The 19,847-nt window shown below is 43.2% G+C and overlaps 1 protein-coding gene across 1 annotated transcript in view; it reads right to left on the bottom strand.

The window, feature by feature from the left end:
* IGDCC3 (immunoglobulin superfamily DCC subclass member 3) overlaps positions 1–19,847 on the bottom strand; it is a 169,915-nt gene that overhangs the window by 74,809 nt on the left and 75,259 nt on the right. Inside the window, 4 exon segments of the mRNA XM_070762042.1 lie at positions 1,848–2,006; positions 5,419–5,556; positions 10,837–10,967; positions 11,813–11,957. Coding sequence (XP_070618143.1) covers positions 1,848–2,006; positions 5,419–5,556; positions 10,837–10,967; positions 11,813–11,957 — 573 coding nt within the window.

Below are 19,847 nucleotides of genomic sequence, written 5' to 3' on the forward strand. Positions count from 1 at the left end.
TACATCGTTTATTACTGTTGTGAGCCGCTCTGAGTCTTCAGAGAGGGGCGGCATACAAATATTTATTATTATTATTATTATTATTATTATTATTATTATTATTATTATTATTATTATCCCACTTGACATAAAGAAGACAACTTCCAGGCCTACAGTAATGTTGAATCTTTGCATTTTTCCACTCCTGTGAAAATGTCCAATTAGGGAGCTCGGATGGGAAAAATATAGAGAGAGAGAGAATTTTTTTTTTTTACAATCTGAAGCTCGTCAAGCCCAAAAGGTTCCAAGAAAAGCTGATGAGAAAGGGGAAGCGGCTGACTTCAAAGACAAAATGAGAGCTTGTAATCAGGAAAGGATTAAGGCACCATTGAAATGCTAGGTTGCCAGCTGGGTTGTTTTATCTACCCCCTCTATTCCTTCTCCGCTCCCCCCCCTTTTTTTTTAAAAAAAGGCGTTCTCTGCAAAAAACTTCACCATGGAGACTGAAGACTCAGCAAACATTCACGAACCCCCCTTTTCTGGCCATGGTCATTAAAAGTGGCTTTTCGGTATTGTCTTTCGGAGCTGGCAATGCGGGGGGAGGGGGATTTTTCTTGTGCACAACACACACACATGATTTCAAAGGATTTCCATCAACTCTCAAGTGAAAAAAGCAGGAGGGGCAGCTCAGGAATCACCTCACTTCTTAAGTTTCATCCTCTTCCTCCTCCTCTCTTCTTCTTCTTCTTCTCCTCATCTTCTCCCCCTCCTCCTCCTCGGAACAGAACCAGAAGAATAAACAAACCAACCTAGTTCTTTTAACCAGCAGTTTAAGATATACAGCCACAATAGGCAGTATTTCACCTGGTTGCTCTCAGCGCAAATCAAAAAATCCTGTGGATGGATTTTATGGAAAGAGTATTTAGCTTTGGTGAGTGAAGTACACTTCATCGGATGCATTGAGGGGGTGGCTCTACATCACATGCCTTGGAAAGCTTTAAATCAAACATTATTAGAATTAGAATAACAGAGTTGGAAGGGACCTTGGAGGTCTTCCAGTCCAAACCCCTGCTTAGGCAGGAAACCCTACAGCAATTCAGACAAATGGTTATCCAATATCTTCTTAAAAACTTCCAGGGTTGGAACATTCACAACTTCTGGAGGCAAGTTGTTCCATTGATTAATTGTTCTGTCAGGAAATTTCTCCTCAGTTCTAGGTTGCTTCTCTCCTTGATTAGTTTCCACCCATTGCTTCTTGTTCTATCCTCAGGTGCTTTGGAGAATAGCTTGACTTCCTCTGCTTTGTAGAAACCCCTGAGATATTGGAATACTATCATGCCACCCCTAGTCTTTCTTTTCATTAAACTAGACATGCCTAGTTCCTGCAACTGTTCTTCATATGTTTTAGCCTCCAGTCCCCTAATCATCCTTGTCACTCTTCTCTGCACTCTTTCTAGAGTCTCAACATCTTTTTTACACCATGGTGACCAAAACTGGATGCAGTATTCCAAGTGTGGCTTTACCAAGGCCTTATAAAATAGTATTAACACTTCACGTGATCTTGATTCTATCTGTCTGTTAATGCAGACTAGAACTGTGTTGGCTTTTTTGGCAGTTGAAAAATATATTAGCACATTTATTTTTAAATTTTTTTACTACCATAGAAGAACTTAGCTCTTCTCTTACAGAGTCTTATTTCATAGAATGAAACTTGAGTCTATTGAAGAAAAATGTAAACTATTTAAAAAGGAAGGAAAGAATTGGCATTTGAATGTGTCGACCTTTTACCTTGGTACTCATTGTTAATTGGTTCCTGGAGACACTATGAGTACCAAAAAGGATAAATGATGTGGTGAGCAAGTTCTTACCTTGCACCACCAGTCTTCCTTGGGCTGTCCTCCTCACCCTTGTGCCAGGCTTATTGGCCGCACATACGTATATTCCAGAGTGCTGGACGGTAAGGTCCGAAATCATCAGGTTGCCAGTTCCAAGGACCTGAATCCCTTCTACACCAATTGGGCGTCCATCTGGAATGGGAAAGGATGAAGTAAGATTATTTTCCCCTGTCCTGCTTATAGACTGACCAAGCCAGCTGGGATTTATCTTCCTTTAAAGTAGAATTGTGAAACGTGTTTCCCATGCAACCCTATCAAACTGACCAAGATAGCGGCTGCAAAAATACAATTCAAGTTTTGATTGCACCGTGTTAGCAACTGTGTTTAATTTAATTCAACCAGAGAAAGGGGGTACTCCTGACCCATTCCTGCATGGGGAACCTTTACCTTTACCTAATGAGCATTATACAGGTAGTCCTTGGCTTATGACCAGTTGCTTAATGACCATTTGAAGTTATGACCAGGGGGTATTTATGATCCTAATTTGAAGTTCCAATCATTGCCGCACTAGTCACATGACTGCACTCCAAGGGCTCAGCAACTGGGTCCCATTAACAGCCCATTGTGACACTCTGTGCTCATGTGATTAAATTTTACAATGGTTTTGCCAAAAAATGTGCCTTTACGTCCAGCTTTTGGCAAAACCATGGATTTACACGATGATCCCCTACAAAAAACAATTGTAAAATCAAGTTGGTCATATGGGTGACTTGATTTATGAACCTCACAACTTATAACCAGGATGAGCAGGCTTCATTATGGTCATAAGTCAAGAACTACCCATAAATGGAAAGTAGAAATCAGCTGAAATGCCCCACCCACCCACCCACCTCCAAAGATTACCCGTATTTTTCGTAGTATAAGACACACATTTCCTCCCCCCTTAAAAGAGGCTGAAAATTTTGGTGCATCTTATACACTGAACATAACTTTTTCCCCAGCCCTAATGAGGTGCTAACAATCTTCCTGGTGTTCAGGCTTGTTTTCATTGCTACTCCCTCCAAAAAAAAAATTTTTCAGCCCTAAAGGCTGAAAGAGGATATAATGTGCTGAAGCTGACCCGACTAAGGACACTAGCCAGATGAATTCCTGGTAGTAGATTTCCCCCCCTATTTTCCTCCCCCAAAAACTAAGGTGTGTCTTATATTCTGTGCGTCTTATATTCCAAAAAAACAGTTCACAAACTTAAAATTGTTGAATTAATTCAAATTTCAATGTTTTTGGTCATTTCAGAAAAAAATAATAATTCAGGAATTAAGCATTTATCAGCTTGGTTTAATGGTGTGGCACACCCCCAACCCATCTCCCATCTCAAGCTATTTCCATTTCAAAGTTATTTTGGCAGTGGGTGGTTGAGTGGGTTCATTTTAAGGCTCTTTAAGTTTTCTAAGTTCTGGGAAAGGCGGGCCAAGCCTGGTCCAAGACTTTTTGTCATTGAACTGCTGGCTGGCTGCACCTGGTAGTAAAAAGAAAACTTAAAAAGCAAGATCCACCTAAAGTTTAAGAAGCGAAATTGGTTTGCCAGAGCATCTGACCAAAAAACCCAGGTCTGCCATAAAATTCAGATTCGGCTCAATCGCACCTTTCAACAGGAAACTCTGGACAAATTATTTACTCTCAACACCCAACTCTCCTCTCTCACTCTGCCCATGGAGAAAAAGAGGTGAATGAAAGGGGTTGAAAAGCTGGATGAAAGCAAAGCTGAAATAAATGCTGTTGTTTCTAAAATATTCAGGGGGACTGAGAGAGTTGTCAGCCAGAAGGAGGGGAAAATGGCAGGGTCCTGTGCCAATACATTAGCCAATTAATTGGGCTCTACTGCTGTCATATGGAGAGTAATGCTTAGTTATTTACTTCTCACTATACCTTCCTCCCCCCATCTGACAATAAACTGAGTCTTTTTTCTTTTTGCTCACATTTCCAATTCTTTTTTTAAAAAAACCCACAGACTTGTTAAATCTGTGATCCTTTTATGGATGTCAAACCTCCAAGAAACCTGTAAGGGGAAACGTTTATTTGCAAGCTTTTCAAAGAAAAAAAACACAAATAATTGCTGACAGAGTATTCGGAGAGAGGCACCTGGGTGCATGTACATCTGTTGAAGGGAAGGTGTTAGAAAGATGAATATGCAATTCAAACATGAGTAGGAAAGCAATTTCTCTCCTTTTTTCTGTGGTGGTGGGGGAACTGAACTCACCATTCCTCTTTAGAACAACAGCAAAAAACCTTCCCTTTATAATTGTAAATTTGCTTCCCACCCACCCCTTGAGTAAATTGTTAATTGAGACTTTTCTCAATTCAATTCAATTGGTATGTAACTAATTTATATATTAACTACTGAGTATTAATAGGCACTAATATCTTATGCTCTATTCTTTTATAATATTTTATGATTAAATTGTCTTTTAGTCTACCATTAAATATAAATATAAATAAATACAATCTAAATATATGTGTAATTATTAACTTATATAGATCAATTGATTAATATCACACTTTTGTAGAATTTTTTTTTCCAAACTGTAAAGCCCTGGGTTAGGCCTAGTGGCAATATATATATAATATATAATACTATTGTGCTTATTACTGCAAATTAATAGGAAAAAGAAAAGAAAAAAAATCACAAAAGGTTTCTAAGTTTCTAAAAGTGCTTAAATTAGTATACTTAACTAAGTACAGATTTTTTTTCTTTCCCAAAGTAAATTGTTAATAGAGACTTTGCTCAGTTCAAAAGTATTAAATCAAAAGACTCAGCACCATTTCCAACTAACCATTTTTTTTAAAAAAATAAAAGGCATAAACTTTCAAGAGCAGCTCAGCTCTTTTAGCAAGGTTTGTTACTTGAAAAAGATTAGTTTAATCTTTCTATATTTTTATGATAGATCCTCTATATTTTCTGAGAGCACCTTTTCTAACTAACCATTTTTTACAAAAATTAAAAGGCGTAAACTTTCAAGAGCAGCTCAGCTCTTTTAGCAAGGTTTGTTACTTGGAAAAGATTAATTTAATCTTTCTATATTTTTACCCCAAAAAATTAACTTGGTTTCCTAAAACTTAGCAACTTAACAAGTTCCTATTACTATTTCAGATCCCAAATTCCATGGTATAGATGAGAATTCTGAGACTTTGAATTCTATGCACCTACCTGGATAATATCAAGAATGGCAAACACTAGGCTAGATTTAATACAAAACACAAAGAGCCCAGCAATGTGCAAAACCTTCAAGGCCAAGATAGACCTCAAAAAAGTACCTTTAGAAAATGAAACGGAAGAGGAGCTTGTTTTGCCTCTTGGAATTCAAGTATCTTGCAAGTATTCCACCTCATACGGCAGCCATTTTGTGAAAGGGCCTATACCATGGCCTCAAAATGCTAAATATCATCTCTGGTTACCAAAGTTGAAATATCCTGTCCTAGATGAATTTCAGAAGGAAATGGACTTTGCCCGATCAAAGAATAAGATGCCAGGAGATCCTGTACTCGTACCCAAGTAATAACCAAGCTCTCCAGCCCAGAGAACAGGCCCAAAAGTTTGGATACCTACCCAGCCGACTCCAGGAGACAATAGGCCTGGGATTCCCTGTTGCAATGCATTCCAAGATGGCAGTCTGGTGCACCGTCAGAGTCATGTTCTCAGGCCCGACAAGGATCATGGGGTCTTTGTAAACGGCAGAAGGAGAACCTGTGAAGCAAAAGAGCAGACACCAAAACCTTTCGGATTCTTTTTACGAGAATTTTACATTAGAAATGTACAGGATTTGAGGTTTTAAAGGAAAGGAATTTCAAGATGCCAAGGGGATTTCCAGGAGGAAAAATAGCAGACTAGCAGAACTCCTCACATAGAGGATTGTTTGTCTGTCTGTCTGTCTGTCTGTCTGTCTGTCTGTCTGTCTGTCTGTCTGTCTGTCTGTCTGTCTGTCTCTCTCTCTCTCTCTCTATCCAGTGATGGCCTACCACAGTGTTTCCCAACCTTGGCCACCTGAAAATATTTGGACTTCAACTCCCAGAATTCTGGGAGTTGAAGTCCAGATATCTTCAAGTGGCCAACATTGGGAAACACTGGCCTACCAAAATCCCACCACTCACTCTCTCTCTCTCTCTCTCTCTCTCTCTCTCTCTCTCCCTCCCTCCCTCCCTCCCTCCCTCTCGCTATCTAGCTATCCATCCATCTATCCATCCATCTATCTATCTATCTGGTTTCTATGCCACCCTTCTACGCAATCTCAGGGCAGCTCACAACAGAGATAAACACAAAATACAAAACTAAAGCATGTAAGAAATCTAATGTGAAAATAGTCTAAAAATCCCAGTTCATAAAAACAAGCATCCACATTCATCCTATCGAATTACCCATTCAAGACATTGTCCGGAGCTAGATATTAGGACTCAATAGCCCCAAGCCTGCTGGCAAAGATGAGGAAGGCCAGGAGGGTGAGGGTAGTATGAATCTTTGGAGGGAGTTGGTTCCAGAGGCTGGAGCCACCACAGAGAAGGCTCTTCCCCTAGGCCCCGTGAGATGGCATTGCCTGACTGACAGGACCTGGAGAAGGCCGACTCTGTGGGACCTGACTGGTCACTGGGATATATGAGACAGAAGACGGTCCCGTAAGTAAGCTGATCCTAAACCATGTAGGGCTCTATAGATCATAACCAACATTTTGAATTGTGTTTGGAGACCAATTGGCAGCCAATGCAGCTTACGGAGTGATGGTGAGACGTGGGAAGATCTTGGGAGGCCTATGACAGATTACACAGCTGCATTTTGCACTACCTGCACTCTTGAACGTTCTTCAAAGGTAGCCCCATGTAGAGAGTATTGCAGTAGTCGAGCCTTCAGCTAATGCTGAAGCAAAGTCCAGTAGCTCTTGTTGGAAATGAATTCAGCCAACAAAACTTGGCTCGTTGAAAACAAAAGATATTGTATTAAAAAGAAATAATAATTGCAGCAATAAGTGCGGTGGGTCTTTCAGCCTTACCTCAAACTGAAGTTTGAGCCAAAAGCCACACTTTGAAATTTCAAAAGCATTCCCTTTTATAGTTTGCTATCTCAACGCGCCCCCTGCATCTCGTACATCAGAACCAATGACCAATTAAAAAGAGCCATGCTGAATCAGGCCAAAGCCCATTGAGTTCAGCATTCTGTGTCACATACTGGCCCACCAATTGTCCATGGGGATCTTGAGCAGAAAGAGAAGGCAAAACCCTCCCTTTCTCTTGACCCCCAACAAATGAGACCCAAGGGAATCCTGCCTGCCTCAAGCAACATAGAGGTGGCACATGGACATCCGTTTCAATAACCACCAATACACTTGGTATCTATGAATATGTCTAATTCTGCCTTGAAGCTGTCATGGCTGACAGCTGTCAACTACCTCTTCTGGAAGTGAATTCCATAAACCAGCAACCCTCTGGGTGAAGAAATATTTCCTTTTATTTGTCCTCACTTTCTTACCTATGAGCTTTAGGGAGTGCCCCCTTGTCTTAGTATCATGCGATAGAGAAAAGTATTTTTCTCTATCCACCTTTTCTATCCCATGCATGATTTTATACACTTCGATCAAGCCACACCTTAAACGCCGTCTTTCAAGGCTGAAGAGACCAAGGTGTTGCAACCTGGTTTCATAGATTAGATTACAGGTAGTCCCCGGGTTACGTCATCCCCGACGTACAACATTTCATCGTTACGATGACCCGGGGACAGCTTCGAAGCCACAACTGCCGCCGCCGCCTCCATTTGGGCGAAGGGATCTCTGTGGTGGGCGGTGGCAGATTTCCTCGCCTGAACGGAGCCGGCGGCAGCTCCAAGGGACCAACAACCGGGCCTTCTCGGTGCTGTGTTGCTGCAGCCTCCAAGGCTGCCACCACCGCCTCCATTCATGCGAGGGGATCTCCGCGGTGGGTGGCCTCGGAGGCTACAGCAACGCAGCGCCGAGAAGGACCGGCTTCTCCAAGGAACCAACAGACAGTCCTTCTCGGTGCTGCATTGCTGTAGCCTCCGAGGCTGCCCACCACAGAGATTCACTCGCCCGAATGGAGGTGGCGGCGGCGGCGGCAGCCTCAGAGGCTGCAGCAACGCAGTGCCAAGAAAGACCGGCTGTTGGTTCCTTGAAGAAGCTGCCGCCACCACCACCATGTAAGTTGGAATATTCATGTAAATCGGAATATTCCAACTTACACCAAATTCGGCTTACGACGGGCCGTGGGAACGGATCACCGTCGTAAGTCAGGGACTACCTGTACAGCTAATCCACGGCGCCTTCAGAGACAACACCATCTCTTTCTTTAATTACATGTTCATCAACACCTCCCCATAACTACCCATAAAATATTTTGCCAGCAGGCTTTTTCTTATCTCTATCTCCTTGGCATTAAGGAATGTCCCCTTAGCAAGGGGCTCTTTCTAACAGTCCTCAAACAAAAGAATAAGACATCCTAAGACAACACTGTTACATATTTCTATACTTTCAGCATGTTTTTTCTCTAACTATCTTAAAGCAGAATATTTATGAGCATTTCTGACCTCACTAGAACAGGGGTCTCCGACCTTGGCCACTTTGAGCGTGAAACAGAATAGAATAGAATAGAATTTTTTATTTATCAAGTGTGATTGGACACACAAGGAATTTGTCTTTGCTGCATAAGTTCTCAGCATACATAAACAAAAAGATACGTTTGTGAAGAATCATAAGGTACAATATTTAACAATTGTCATATGGTATAAATAAGCAATCAGGAAACAATCAACATTAATATAAACCGTAAGGATACAACCAAAAAATGTATAGTCATACAGTCATAAGTGGGAGGAAATGGGTGATGATAGGAACAGTGAGAAAAAATAATTGTAATAGTAATACTAATGTAGCTAATAGTAATTATTTGTTTAGCAGAGTGATGGTGTTTGGGAAAAAAACTGTTCTTGTGTCTAATTGTCTTGGTGTGCAGTGCTCTATAGTGTCATTTTGAGGGTAGGAGTGGAAACAATTTATGTCCAGTATGGAAGGGGTCAGTAAATATTTTCACAGTCCTCTTTTTGACTTGTGCAGTATACAGGTCCTCAATGATAGTTGTTGTCATCCTAAATGATGACACCAATCAACAACTATCAACTGTCATTCCAAAACAAGGGTTTCGTATGGTTTTCTAGCCTTGCCTGTGTTCTGCCGGGCTCTATGGTATGAGTCTCCCGAAAATTCAAGGGTAAAAATTTCAGACACAGACACACACTTGAAAATTCAAAAACAAAGTTCTTTGTCACAAAATTCAAAAGAAACAAAGCACCCTTTTTGTATTGCAAAGAGCACTCGTCCCAAAACAACCTTGTAGGCTGTACAATCCCCTTAATCAGTCCTTAAGTACTTAGCTAGCAGCTGTGAAGGAACATCACAGCCCCCCTTCTTCCACGAAGTGAGACCCCCACAGTTTGCTCTGCTTTAATTTCAAAGTCGTGAAAAATCAACAAACAAAGTCTGGAAACAGCAAGGCATGGTCCTGAAGAAACAACAATCAGATAATCTTCCACAACGCCCAAACCAGCACGCTGCTATTTATATCAGCAGCTCTAATTACTGGAGCCCCACCCAAACATAGGTGGCCTCTCTTATCTCCTGTAATATTTCCTCAATTGGTCTCTTCTATGCATAATTCTGCGCCTGCGTGGGTCTAACACTTCCTCATCCGAATCGACTAAAGATAATGGAGATTGGCTTCCTGGGCTGTGTGCCAAGCCCCCCTCTTCCAAATCACCCCCACCTTCTTCTTCGTCCAAGGAAACTGCACTACCTGACTCTGTTGGCAACAAAACAGGCCTATGACATGTTGATGTTTCCCCTGCATCCACCTCCACATTCCTTGGGGCAGGAGCTGGGCCAGAGCCAACCACAACAGCCTAGAGACCCCAAAAGGGGCTAGTTGGTGCGAGGAGAGCTCTCCTTTCACCTTTATCAACTGTTTTTTTTTTTAAAAAAACAGGATTTAATTATTCTCCTTAAACATTTTTTATATTTTTTTAAAAAATGTAATTCTAAAATTTTGTATATTGCTTTTTTATTTTGATGCTTTATTGTACATCAACCAAAGTTCCCTCTTGGAGGGGGATGGGCGGTTCAGAAATTAATGCTAAGCAGACACCAAAGCAAAACAGTAGCACTAGACAGCTGAAACACCTTAGTGATAATCCTTGACTTATAACAGTCCGTTTAGTAACAGTTCAATGTTGCAATGAATAACCATTCAAAATTACAACAGCACCAAAAAAGGGGGACTTATGACCATTTTTCACACTTACAACCCTTCTAGCATCCCCATGATCAAAATTGAGGTGCTTGGCAACTGACTCTTAACAGTTACAGCAGTGGTACTCAAGCTTTCTAATGCCACGACCCCTTAATACAGTTCCTCCTGTTGTGGTGACCCGCAACCATAAGTCTAGCGCCAATTCTCCCAACAGAACTTTAAGCTGATTGGCAGGAAGGTCAGAGTGACACCCCCACTGTAAACACCTGATTGGTCGGATTGTAAAAATAGATTCCAAGGCGTCAGAATAGAAGCTTTCGTTCCTAACACCATGGAAAATTTGTCTTTTCCCGTGGTCTTAGGTGACCCCTGTGAAACGGTCGTTCCACCCCCAAAGGGCTCCTGACGCCCAGGTTGAGAACCATTGGGTTACAGTGTCCCAGGGTCATGTGATCTGCTTTTGAGACTTTCTGACAAGGAAAGCCGATGGGGGACCAGATTCACTTAACAACTGCAGTAATTCACTTAGAAAGGTAGCAAGTGCTAGTGGAGTCCAGCATAATGATGCCACTGCACCTGGGCAGGTAATGAAAATGGGGCAAAGCTCCCTCAAAACAATGTCTCGCTTAGCAACAGAAATGTGGGGCTCAATTTTGGTCATAATCTGAGGATTACCTTTAATCCTTACCCCCCCTCCCCCAATCCCACCCCTCCCTCTCCAACCCACCTGATACAGTGAGCCTGGCGCCTCTGCTAAATTTCACATGAGCAATGTTGCTGGCGACACAGTGGAAGATCCCAGCGTCTTCAGCTCGGAGTCCGGTAATTTGCAAAACCCCCTTGGGAAGCAGTGTATACCTGAGGGATTCAGAAAACATACTTATTTTGGATAAAGGCTTGGAACTACGGCAATTAGGTAAAGGCAGATAAGAGGACCGAAGCTGCGCATGCAGCACACCATTCGTTACCAATGCACTGTCCTCTCCCATTACTGGTAGCAAGCAACTACTGGTAGCCAACATCCTTCCTGCTCTTTCTCTTCCTGCAAAGAGGTGGGCTGCTAAGGTGGAATGTTGATGAGTGCTTGCCCCCGTGGCTGTGAGTGCTAGCGGAGTCCAGCCAATTATGCCACTGCAGCACAGGTACCCCTGCGTGTCTATGCACAATTTCTCTACCTGCCCAGGTGCAGTGGCAAAATTACGCTGGATTCCGCCAGCATTCAGAGACACAGATGCCCTTGCATGTCCGCGCATGATTTTGCTTCCTGCCCAGGTGCAGTAGCATAATTGCGCTGGACTCTGCTAGCACCTGCGTGTCCGTGTGCAATTTCGCTACCTGCCCAGGTGCAGTGGCATAATTCCTCGGAGAGGGGTGGCATACAAATCTAATAAATATTATTATTATTGTTATTGTTATTATTTTGTTGTTGTTGTTATTGCGTTGGGACTCCGCTAGCACTCAGATCCATGGGGGCGAGCACACGTCAATGTTCCACCTTAGCAGCCCACCTCTGACAAACACAGATCACTTGGACAACTTGCTGTCATCCCCCCTCTCTGATGCCAGGGTGACATTTTGAGATTTTAAGAGATAAAATCATTGGCAGGCATTTCGTCCACCGTACAAACCTCACTCAGCAGATTTCTGAGAAGGAAACATACCTTACTCTCCCTACCTCGTTTTGGTTATTCGGGCATAGTTACCTGTCATTATCTGTGTTGATGGGGAGACGATTCTTCTGCCACATGATCATGGGCTCTGGCAAGCCATGGATCTGGCACTGAAAGCGGGCAACGCCTCCTTCTTCCACCACTGCACTCTCAGGGTGTACATGGAAGTCAGACATGGCTAAAAGAGAAGAGACACAAGTCATGTCAGAATAGAATAACAAGAGTTGGAAGGGACCTTGGAGGTCTTCTTAGAACCTTCAACAAGACCTCAACCATAGCAGTCAACATCCAGTTGATTATGATCTTTATTAGATTGAATATATTAAGAATACATTAAACATCAATCATTTTTCATCCTTCCAAATCTCTGTATTCCCCCCCTTCCCAATAAAGAACCCACCGCTTCTCTAGATAACAACAACAACAGAGTAGGAAGGGACCTTGGAGGTCTTCTAGTCCAACATCCTGTTTACGCAGGAAATCCTATACCACTTTAGACAAATGTTTATCCAATATCTTAAAAAATTCCAGTGTTGGAGCATTCACAACTCCTGGAGGCAAGCTGTTCCACAGATTAGTTGTTCTAACTGTCAGGAAATTTCTCCTTAGTAGAGGGAGATTGTGATCCCGCTGTATAGAGCGCCCCATTTGGAATACTGTGTTCAGTTCTGGAGACCTCACTTACAAAAAGATATTGATAAAATTGAACGGGTCCAAAGACGGGCTACAAAAATGGTGGAAGGTCTTAAGCATAAAACGTATCAGGAAAGACTTCATGAACTCAATCTGTATCGTCTGGAGCAGTGTTTCCCAACCTTGGCAACTGGAAGATATTTGGACTTCAACTCCCAGAATTTCCAAGCCAGCATTCACTGGCTGGGGAATTCTGGGAGTTGAAGTCCAGATCTCTTCCAGTTGCCAAGGTTGGGAAACACTGGTCTGGAGGACAGAAGGGAAAGCGGGGACAGGATCGAAACATTTAAATAGGTTAAAGGGTTACATAAGGTTCAGGAGGGAAGTGTTTTTAATAGGAAAGTGGACACAAGAGCAAGGGGGCACAATCTGAGGTTAGTTGGGGAAAGATCAGAAGCAACGTGAGAAAATATTATTTTACTGAAATAGGAGTAGATGCTTGGAACAAACTTCCAGCAGACGTGGTTGGTAAATCCACAGTAACTGAATTTAAACATGCCTGGGATAAACATATATCCATCTTAAGATAAAATACAGGAAATAGTACAAGGGCAGACTAGATGGACCATGAGGTGTTTTTCTGCCGTCAACCTTCTATGTTTCTAAGTTGCTTCTCACCTTTTAGTTTCCACCCATTCAACTCCTGAGATACTGGAAGACTGCTATCATGTCTCCCCTAGTCCTTCCTTTCATTAAACTAGACATTCCCAGTTCCTGCAAACGTTCTTCATCTGTTTTAGCCTTCAGTCCCCTAATCATTTTTGTTGCTCTTCTCTGCACTCTTTCTAGAGTCTCAACCTGTTTGGAATTAAGGATCTGTTTGAAAAGGGATCACCTGATATGGCGGAACCATTGCTTTGGTTCATCATTAGTGTCCCAAAGACAAGTCATGTATTGCATGTGGACAGCTGCATTAATTGTATAAATATATAAATAATCAATAAACGAACTCTGCTTGTCTTAGGAAGCAGTGAAACAGATGACTGTTTTCTTGGGAGAAAATACTTATAGGATGCTGGAATTAAAGGCATAAAAAGCATAGAAAAATTAGAATACATTTTTAAAACCAGCTATATATTTTTACTTCCATGAGACTGGGCTGAGAAGTGAGAGGGGAGAGGAGAGATTATGTTTATGATGTAATAGATCAGAGAGGAACCTGGGAAGCTATCAAGATTCTGTTATTCTACTTATGACAATAAGGAACATTTATGGGAGTTGTGTCCTTTCTGTTCCTTGATGGAACTTACCTCAAAAGGTTGACATTAATCTAGGGCTATGGAATCTCTTGCCCAAGTCCTCTCTTAACAGCTCCTTCCTTCCTTCCTTCCTTCCTTCCTTCCTTCCTTCCTTCCTTCCTCTCTCTTGCTCTTCCCTTCTACACCTCTTTCCTTCCTTCCCTTGCTTGCTCTTCTCTTCTATACATCCTTTCTTCCTGTCCCCTTCCACACCTTTTCCCTTATTTCCTTTTCTTCTTCCCTCTTTCTTGCTCTTCCCTTCTACACTTCCTTCCTTCCTCTCTCTTGCTCTTCCTTTCTACACCTCTTTCCTTCCTTCCCTTGCTTGCTCTTCCCTTCTATACTTCATTCCTTCCTTCCTGTCCCCTTCCAAATCTTTTCCCTACTTTCCTTTTCTCCTTCCCTCTCTCTTGCTCTTGTCTTCTAAACCTCCCTCCCTCCTTCCTTTGCTTCCTTCCTTTTCCTCCTTCCCCCCTTCCCCTTTTCACACCTTTCTCAAGGTCACCTCTAAATTCCTTTGCAAACTTAAGGGAGCAGGGCTTCTTCTCATCCAACTCTTCCCCAAGTTTCAACCCAACCATGGGGGGCGGGGGGGGGGGGTGAGGAGCAACCCTTACTCCTGGCTGCCGGCTGGCTGCCCCCCCCCAAAAGGACGTCTTGCTTTAGCCTCCCCGTTGTCCCCTGCAAGATGCCTTCAGGCAGCAGCATTAACACGCATGCACATGGGCGCTTCCATCTCTCCCTCCCACCTCCCACAACAACGTACATCAAAGCGAACACTAGTGCCTCCCTCTTGAAAGGGAGAGGGCCAAGATGTCAGACAAGATTCATCACTCGTCTTCAGAGTCCCATTGGGCTCCAACAGATGGGAGGCTTCTCGTGTCAGGTTCATACATTAAACATGGGCTGCCGGCCCCCCACCCCGCAAACCACGAGTGTCAGAGCGGTGCGTTTTCAGGAGGAGCCCTTCTTGCATGCTGATTCGGCCTGAGCTCTTTTCTCGCCTCCTTCGCATCCCGAAGGGAAACCGAACCCAAACCCGGTTTTAATGCAATTTTGGAACTGTTTATTCAATTAAGAGAAGCCTCCTTCAACACTAATGGCATTTTATTGCGTTAAGAAAAGAGCTCCGAGCATCAACCCAACAGAGGTGGAAACACAATACAATTATTCTCACGGGGTATCTCTTGCTCTGCTCTTGTGCGGTTCAACATCGACATGCTAAAATTTTTAAGGATTGCTGACTGTAACTGTTAGCGTAGTGAAGGGCTGCAAAAATTTTTACTACCACACTGTGGGCATGGCTTATTTGGGGTGGGGTGTGGCTTGCTGGCCATGTGACCAGGTAAGAGTGGCTAAATGGTCATGTGACCAGGGGGTGGCTTAAAGGTCATGTGACTGGTTTAAAGGTGGCCAACTTGACGTCCTTCACATCAAGGGTTTGGGTTAGGGTTAGGTTGCCTGGCCTCTCCTCTGCCTCAAAGAGATACAGTTCTATTATCTATTCACTATTACTGAACATCCAAAACACAATGGTACCTCTACTTAATTATCATTATTTATTATTTATTATTTATTAAATTTGTATGCTACCCCTCTCCGGAGACTCGGAGCAGCCTAAGAACACCTCTACTTAAGAACTTTTCTAGATAAGAACTGGATGTTCAAGATTTTTTTGTCTCTTCTTAAGAACCATTTTCTACATAAGAACCTGAGCCCGGAAAATTTCCCAGGAAATTTGGAAGCGGCACGAAGGCCCGGCCAATTTTCTGCCATTCCCCCTTTAATCCCGGCCATCTCGGGCTTTTCTGGGCTGCCAGAGGAGCCTTTCAGTGGCACTTAAGGAGGCTTTGGCAGTCCAGAGTGAACAAAGCATTTTCCTTTCTCTGGGCATTTGGACAGGGAATAAACCTCTGCCAGTGCCCAGAGAAAAGAAATGCTCCTTTCGCTCTGGGAAGTGATTGTCCTCCTCTTCTTCCTAAACCTCTGGTCCTGATGAATGACCCACACTAGATCCAGCAATTTTAGATTCAGTTTAGCTGAAGTTTACAATGCTGGTTGAGAATGAAAGTGCTCTCAAACTCCCGGATGCTGTTCTATCCTGACCTACGCAGGTTGAAAACAAAGGAGGAGTCCATGCGCTGATGTTGCAAATCAATCTTTTTATATAGAAAGCATCATTTATACAAGCCAAATTCATGCATGCGAGTTCATCTTGGCAGCTTCTCAGTGAAAGGAGTTAAAAGATACCAGTCCAGCATCTAGGCTGCTTCTGAAGATCAAAGCTATTTGCCAATTCCTTTATGAGATAAGGAGTCTCCTGTTTCACTGACTTACAGTTACAGCTTTCCAGCATCTCTGCAGACAGGGCAATTCTACTCCAAGGATTTTAGCAGGGAAATAACAGTTGGCTAGTGTAGCCTGGCTGAAACCTCAAAATCAACTTACTCCATTGCAAAACATTGAAACTCCATCCCGAATTTCCCATCAGCCACTCCTATGGGGAGTGGTCAACATTTCCCTAGAGTTAACAAACTACAGACTACTTCCTTTTCCCATACAAGTATTCTTGTCTTTTTCTTAGTCTTCTAAAGTGGACATCTAACGAAGTCTCATGTTCTTCTTCTTCCCCCTCCTCTAAGTCAGACCCTATTGGCATATCTTCCACCTCTGGTGGTCTTTCAGGTTCATCCATGTCTATTTCGCCCTCATTCTCTGCATCAGCTGGCAACACCACTGATGTACCAAGAGGATGAGCTATACCGAGTGTACCAAGATGGGCCTGGCTCATCCTCTTCAGAATCTATCATTACCAGAGTTGGTTGAGGACCACTGCCAACAGATGCTATTTTTGCAAGCTTCTGAATTCACTGAACAGGAAGCTAACCAATAAAAGCCTTCGTAAATTGTCCTAAATCTGCCAGATCCTAGCAAGTTTGCTAGAAAAAGATTGTGGAGAGGATATCACTCTGTTTCCCGAGAACTCCTGGAGTGGAGCTTTTATTTGACCAAGATCGGCAACACCCCGAGTTACAAACAACACAAGGTGCCCGTCGCTTCATTTCAATATTCTCATTCTCCCAGGTAAAAACGCTTGCAAGACTCACACCTCTTAAAAGACACCGGTATTAATATTGATCATGAATAAAACAAGGCAGAGCATAAATAATTCAGCGACGAGGATGTTAAATATGCCTCTCTGCACCCTTCCGATGCGTCTTTCATGAACAGCGCCTGGGAAAAAACACCACCATTGGCAAAGCAGCTTGCATTAAACATTCATGTCTTGCATTATAAAATACTGCAATATTTTAAAAAAAGAAAAAAAAGACATATATTTTATTTACTGTTGCAGTGCCAGCAGTTCCAAGTGATTTGGGTGCAAACAAGCCCTGTGGTCCAGCTGTAAATGTTTATCTGGGGGGGAAGAGCCTGCAAAAGTCATCCAGTGGTTTGACAACTGCAACCGCACAACAAGGCGATGAATTTGCAGGGCCAAATGTCAACTGGAAAATGAAAGAAATCAGCTTGATTCATGTAAATAGTCCTTGACTTCATACCATCAGTTTAGTGACCAAATCACAACACTGCTGAAAAGAGAATGACTTACAACCAGTTTCATCTTTCCCACAGTCACACCATCAAAATTTGGTTAGAATGTTAGAGTATCAGAATACAGTGGTACCTCTACTTAAGAACATAATTCGTTCCGTGACCAGGTTCTTAAGTAGAAACGTTCTTAAGTAGAAGCAATTTTTCCCATAGGAATCAATATAAAGGCAAATAATGCATGCAAACCCATTAGGAAAGAAAGAAAAGCTCGGAATTTGGGTGGGAGGAGGAGGAGGAAGAAGAGGAGGAGGAGGACAGTTGCTGCCGAAGGAAGAAGGTGAGGTGAGGAGAAAAAAAAATCCAAAAACTTTAAGGCTTTAAAAAAAGAGAGAGAGACTCTGAGGTGGCGAGGAGGAGCATTCGCCTCCCATACACCTGGCGCGAGGCTGCCTCCAATACACTGCCTCCCATACACTGGCTGCTGCTGCTGCTACCTGCTGCCTCTTCCTTCTCAGCTCCCCTCTCCTCCCGCCCGCTCGCTCGCTTTATAGCCAGTGCTGCCCAGAGCAAAGGGAGTGTTTCTTTTATCTAGGCACTGGCAGTGGTTTATTCCTTGTCCAAGCGTGCAGAGAAACAAAAATGCTTTATTCGCTCTGGACTGCCAAAGCCTCCTTAAGCGCCACCGAAAGGCTCCTCTGGTAGCCCAGAAAAGCCCGAGATGGCCGGGATTAAAGGGGGAATGGCAGGAAACTGGCTGGGCCCTCGTGCTGCTTTCAAATTCCCTGGGAATTTTTTCTGGGCTCAGGTTCTTAAGTGGAAAATGGATCTTAAGAAGAGGCAAAAAAATCTTGAACACCCGGTTCTTATCTAGAAAAGTTCTTAAGGAGAGGTACCAATGTATCTGTCTGTCTGTCTATCTATTCTACCGACCTACCTACTCATCCATTTTCTACCAATTTATGATCTTATTTACCTACCTATCTACCTACCTACCTACCGTATCTTTCGGAGTACAAGACACACATTTTTATCCCCTAAAAGTGTCTGAAAACTTGGGTGTGTCTTATACTCCGAATGTAGCCTTTTTTAAAAAAATATCTTTTTTTCCCAACCCTAATGAGGTGTTAACAATCTTCCTGGTTTGCAGGATTTTTGCATTGCTACTCTGAAGTTTTTTTCCAGCCCTAAGTCTTTGCAGGCTTGTTTTCATTGCTACTCCCTCCAAAAAAGGTTTTTTCAGTCAGGGCCAGAGGGTACGAAAGGAGGTTAAATGAAAAGGGCAGAAAGGGGCTTTTAAATATCCTAAGAGTTTTATGGGACGGGGGTGACACAGTGGCTAAGACGCTGAGCTTGTCGATCAAACAGTCGGCAGTTCGGCGGTTCGAATACCTACCGCTGCGTAACGGATTAAGCTCCCATTACTTGTCCCAACTTCTGCCAGCGTAGCAGTAGGAAATCACGTAAAAAATGCAAGTAGAAAAATAGGGACTACTTTGGTGGGAAACTAACAGCGCTCCGTACACCTTCAGCTTTTAGTCATCCCATGCACATGATCCCAGAGACATCTTCGGACAATGCTAGCTCTTTAGCTTAGAAGCGGAGATGAGCACTGCCCCCTAGAGTTGGGAACGACTAGCACATATGTGCAAGGGGAACCTTTACTTGTACAGGTTTTATAAGGCTTTCAGGAAAAAAGACACTGTGGCTTCCTTTGAACAAGGCCTTTCTCCCCTCCCCCTGCCAAGACCACTCAGAAGAAGACGGCCACTGGCTATTCAGGCCACCTCACCATAAACTGGAGCTTCGGCCTCTGTGTCTAATGTTGCTATTGTCCAAAGATGCCACTGACAGGCCTCGCTTTGAATGGAGGCTTCTTTGTGAGTAGCCGAGTGTGAACCACAGCCCGGCCCTCTGATTCTCCCTGTGATTCTCCAGGAGCATCAGGAATAGGATGGGGGGAGGGAGAGAAGGCACAGGGCCCCGTGAATCTTCCCAGTAGGAGGAGGAGATAACAGAGCAAAAATAATAGAAGTGTAGGAAAATGTGAGAGAGACTAAAAGGCCTCTCTCTCTCTCTCTCTCTCTCTATCTCTCTCTCTCTCTCCTGGCCTTCCAAAAACTCGTAAAGACTTGGCTTTTCCAGCAGGCCTGAGGTATGCATGGCTTTTCTTATCTCTTTTAATTGCTTGATTGTTGGTTTTATTTATTTTGGTTTTATTTATTTTTATTTATTTATTATTTAGATTTGTATGCCGCCCCTCTTTAGATTGTTTCATACTATTTTTAAGTCAGATTCAGATTTACTTTTCCTCCAATGCATCTCTAGACGTCTCTTCTGGCGTTTCAACCCTTGAAGTTCCTCGGTAAACCAAGCAGCTCTCCAAGGTCTACTGCCATAGAGAGGTCACAAAGGTGCAATTTGGTCTAGAGCCCCCTTTGCGGCCGTATTTCAGGCCAATACCAAGGACTGTGCAGAAACGAATCTGGTAAACCCCCAAGCGCCCTCTGAAAGCCCTCCAGGTCCATCAGACGTCTGGGTCGGAACCACCTAATCTGTCCTGCCCCCCCTGCAGGGAAGGATTGCAG

This window comes from Erythrolamprus reginae, chromosome 10 (assembly GCF_031021105.1).
Source record: "Erythrolamprus reginae isolate rEryReg1 chromosome 10, rEryReg1.hap1, whole genome shotgun sequence".
Lineage (NCBI taxonomy): Eukaryota > Metazoa > Chordata > Lepidosauria > Squamata > Dipsadidae > Erythrolamprus > Erythrolamprus reginae.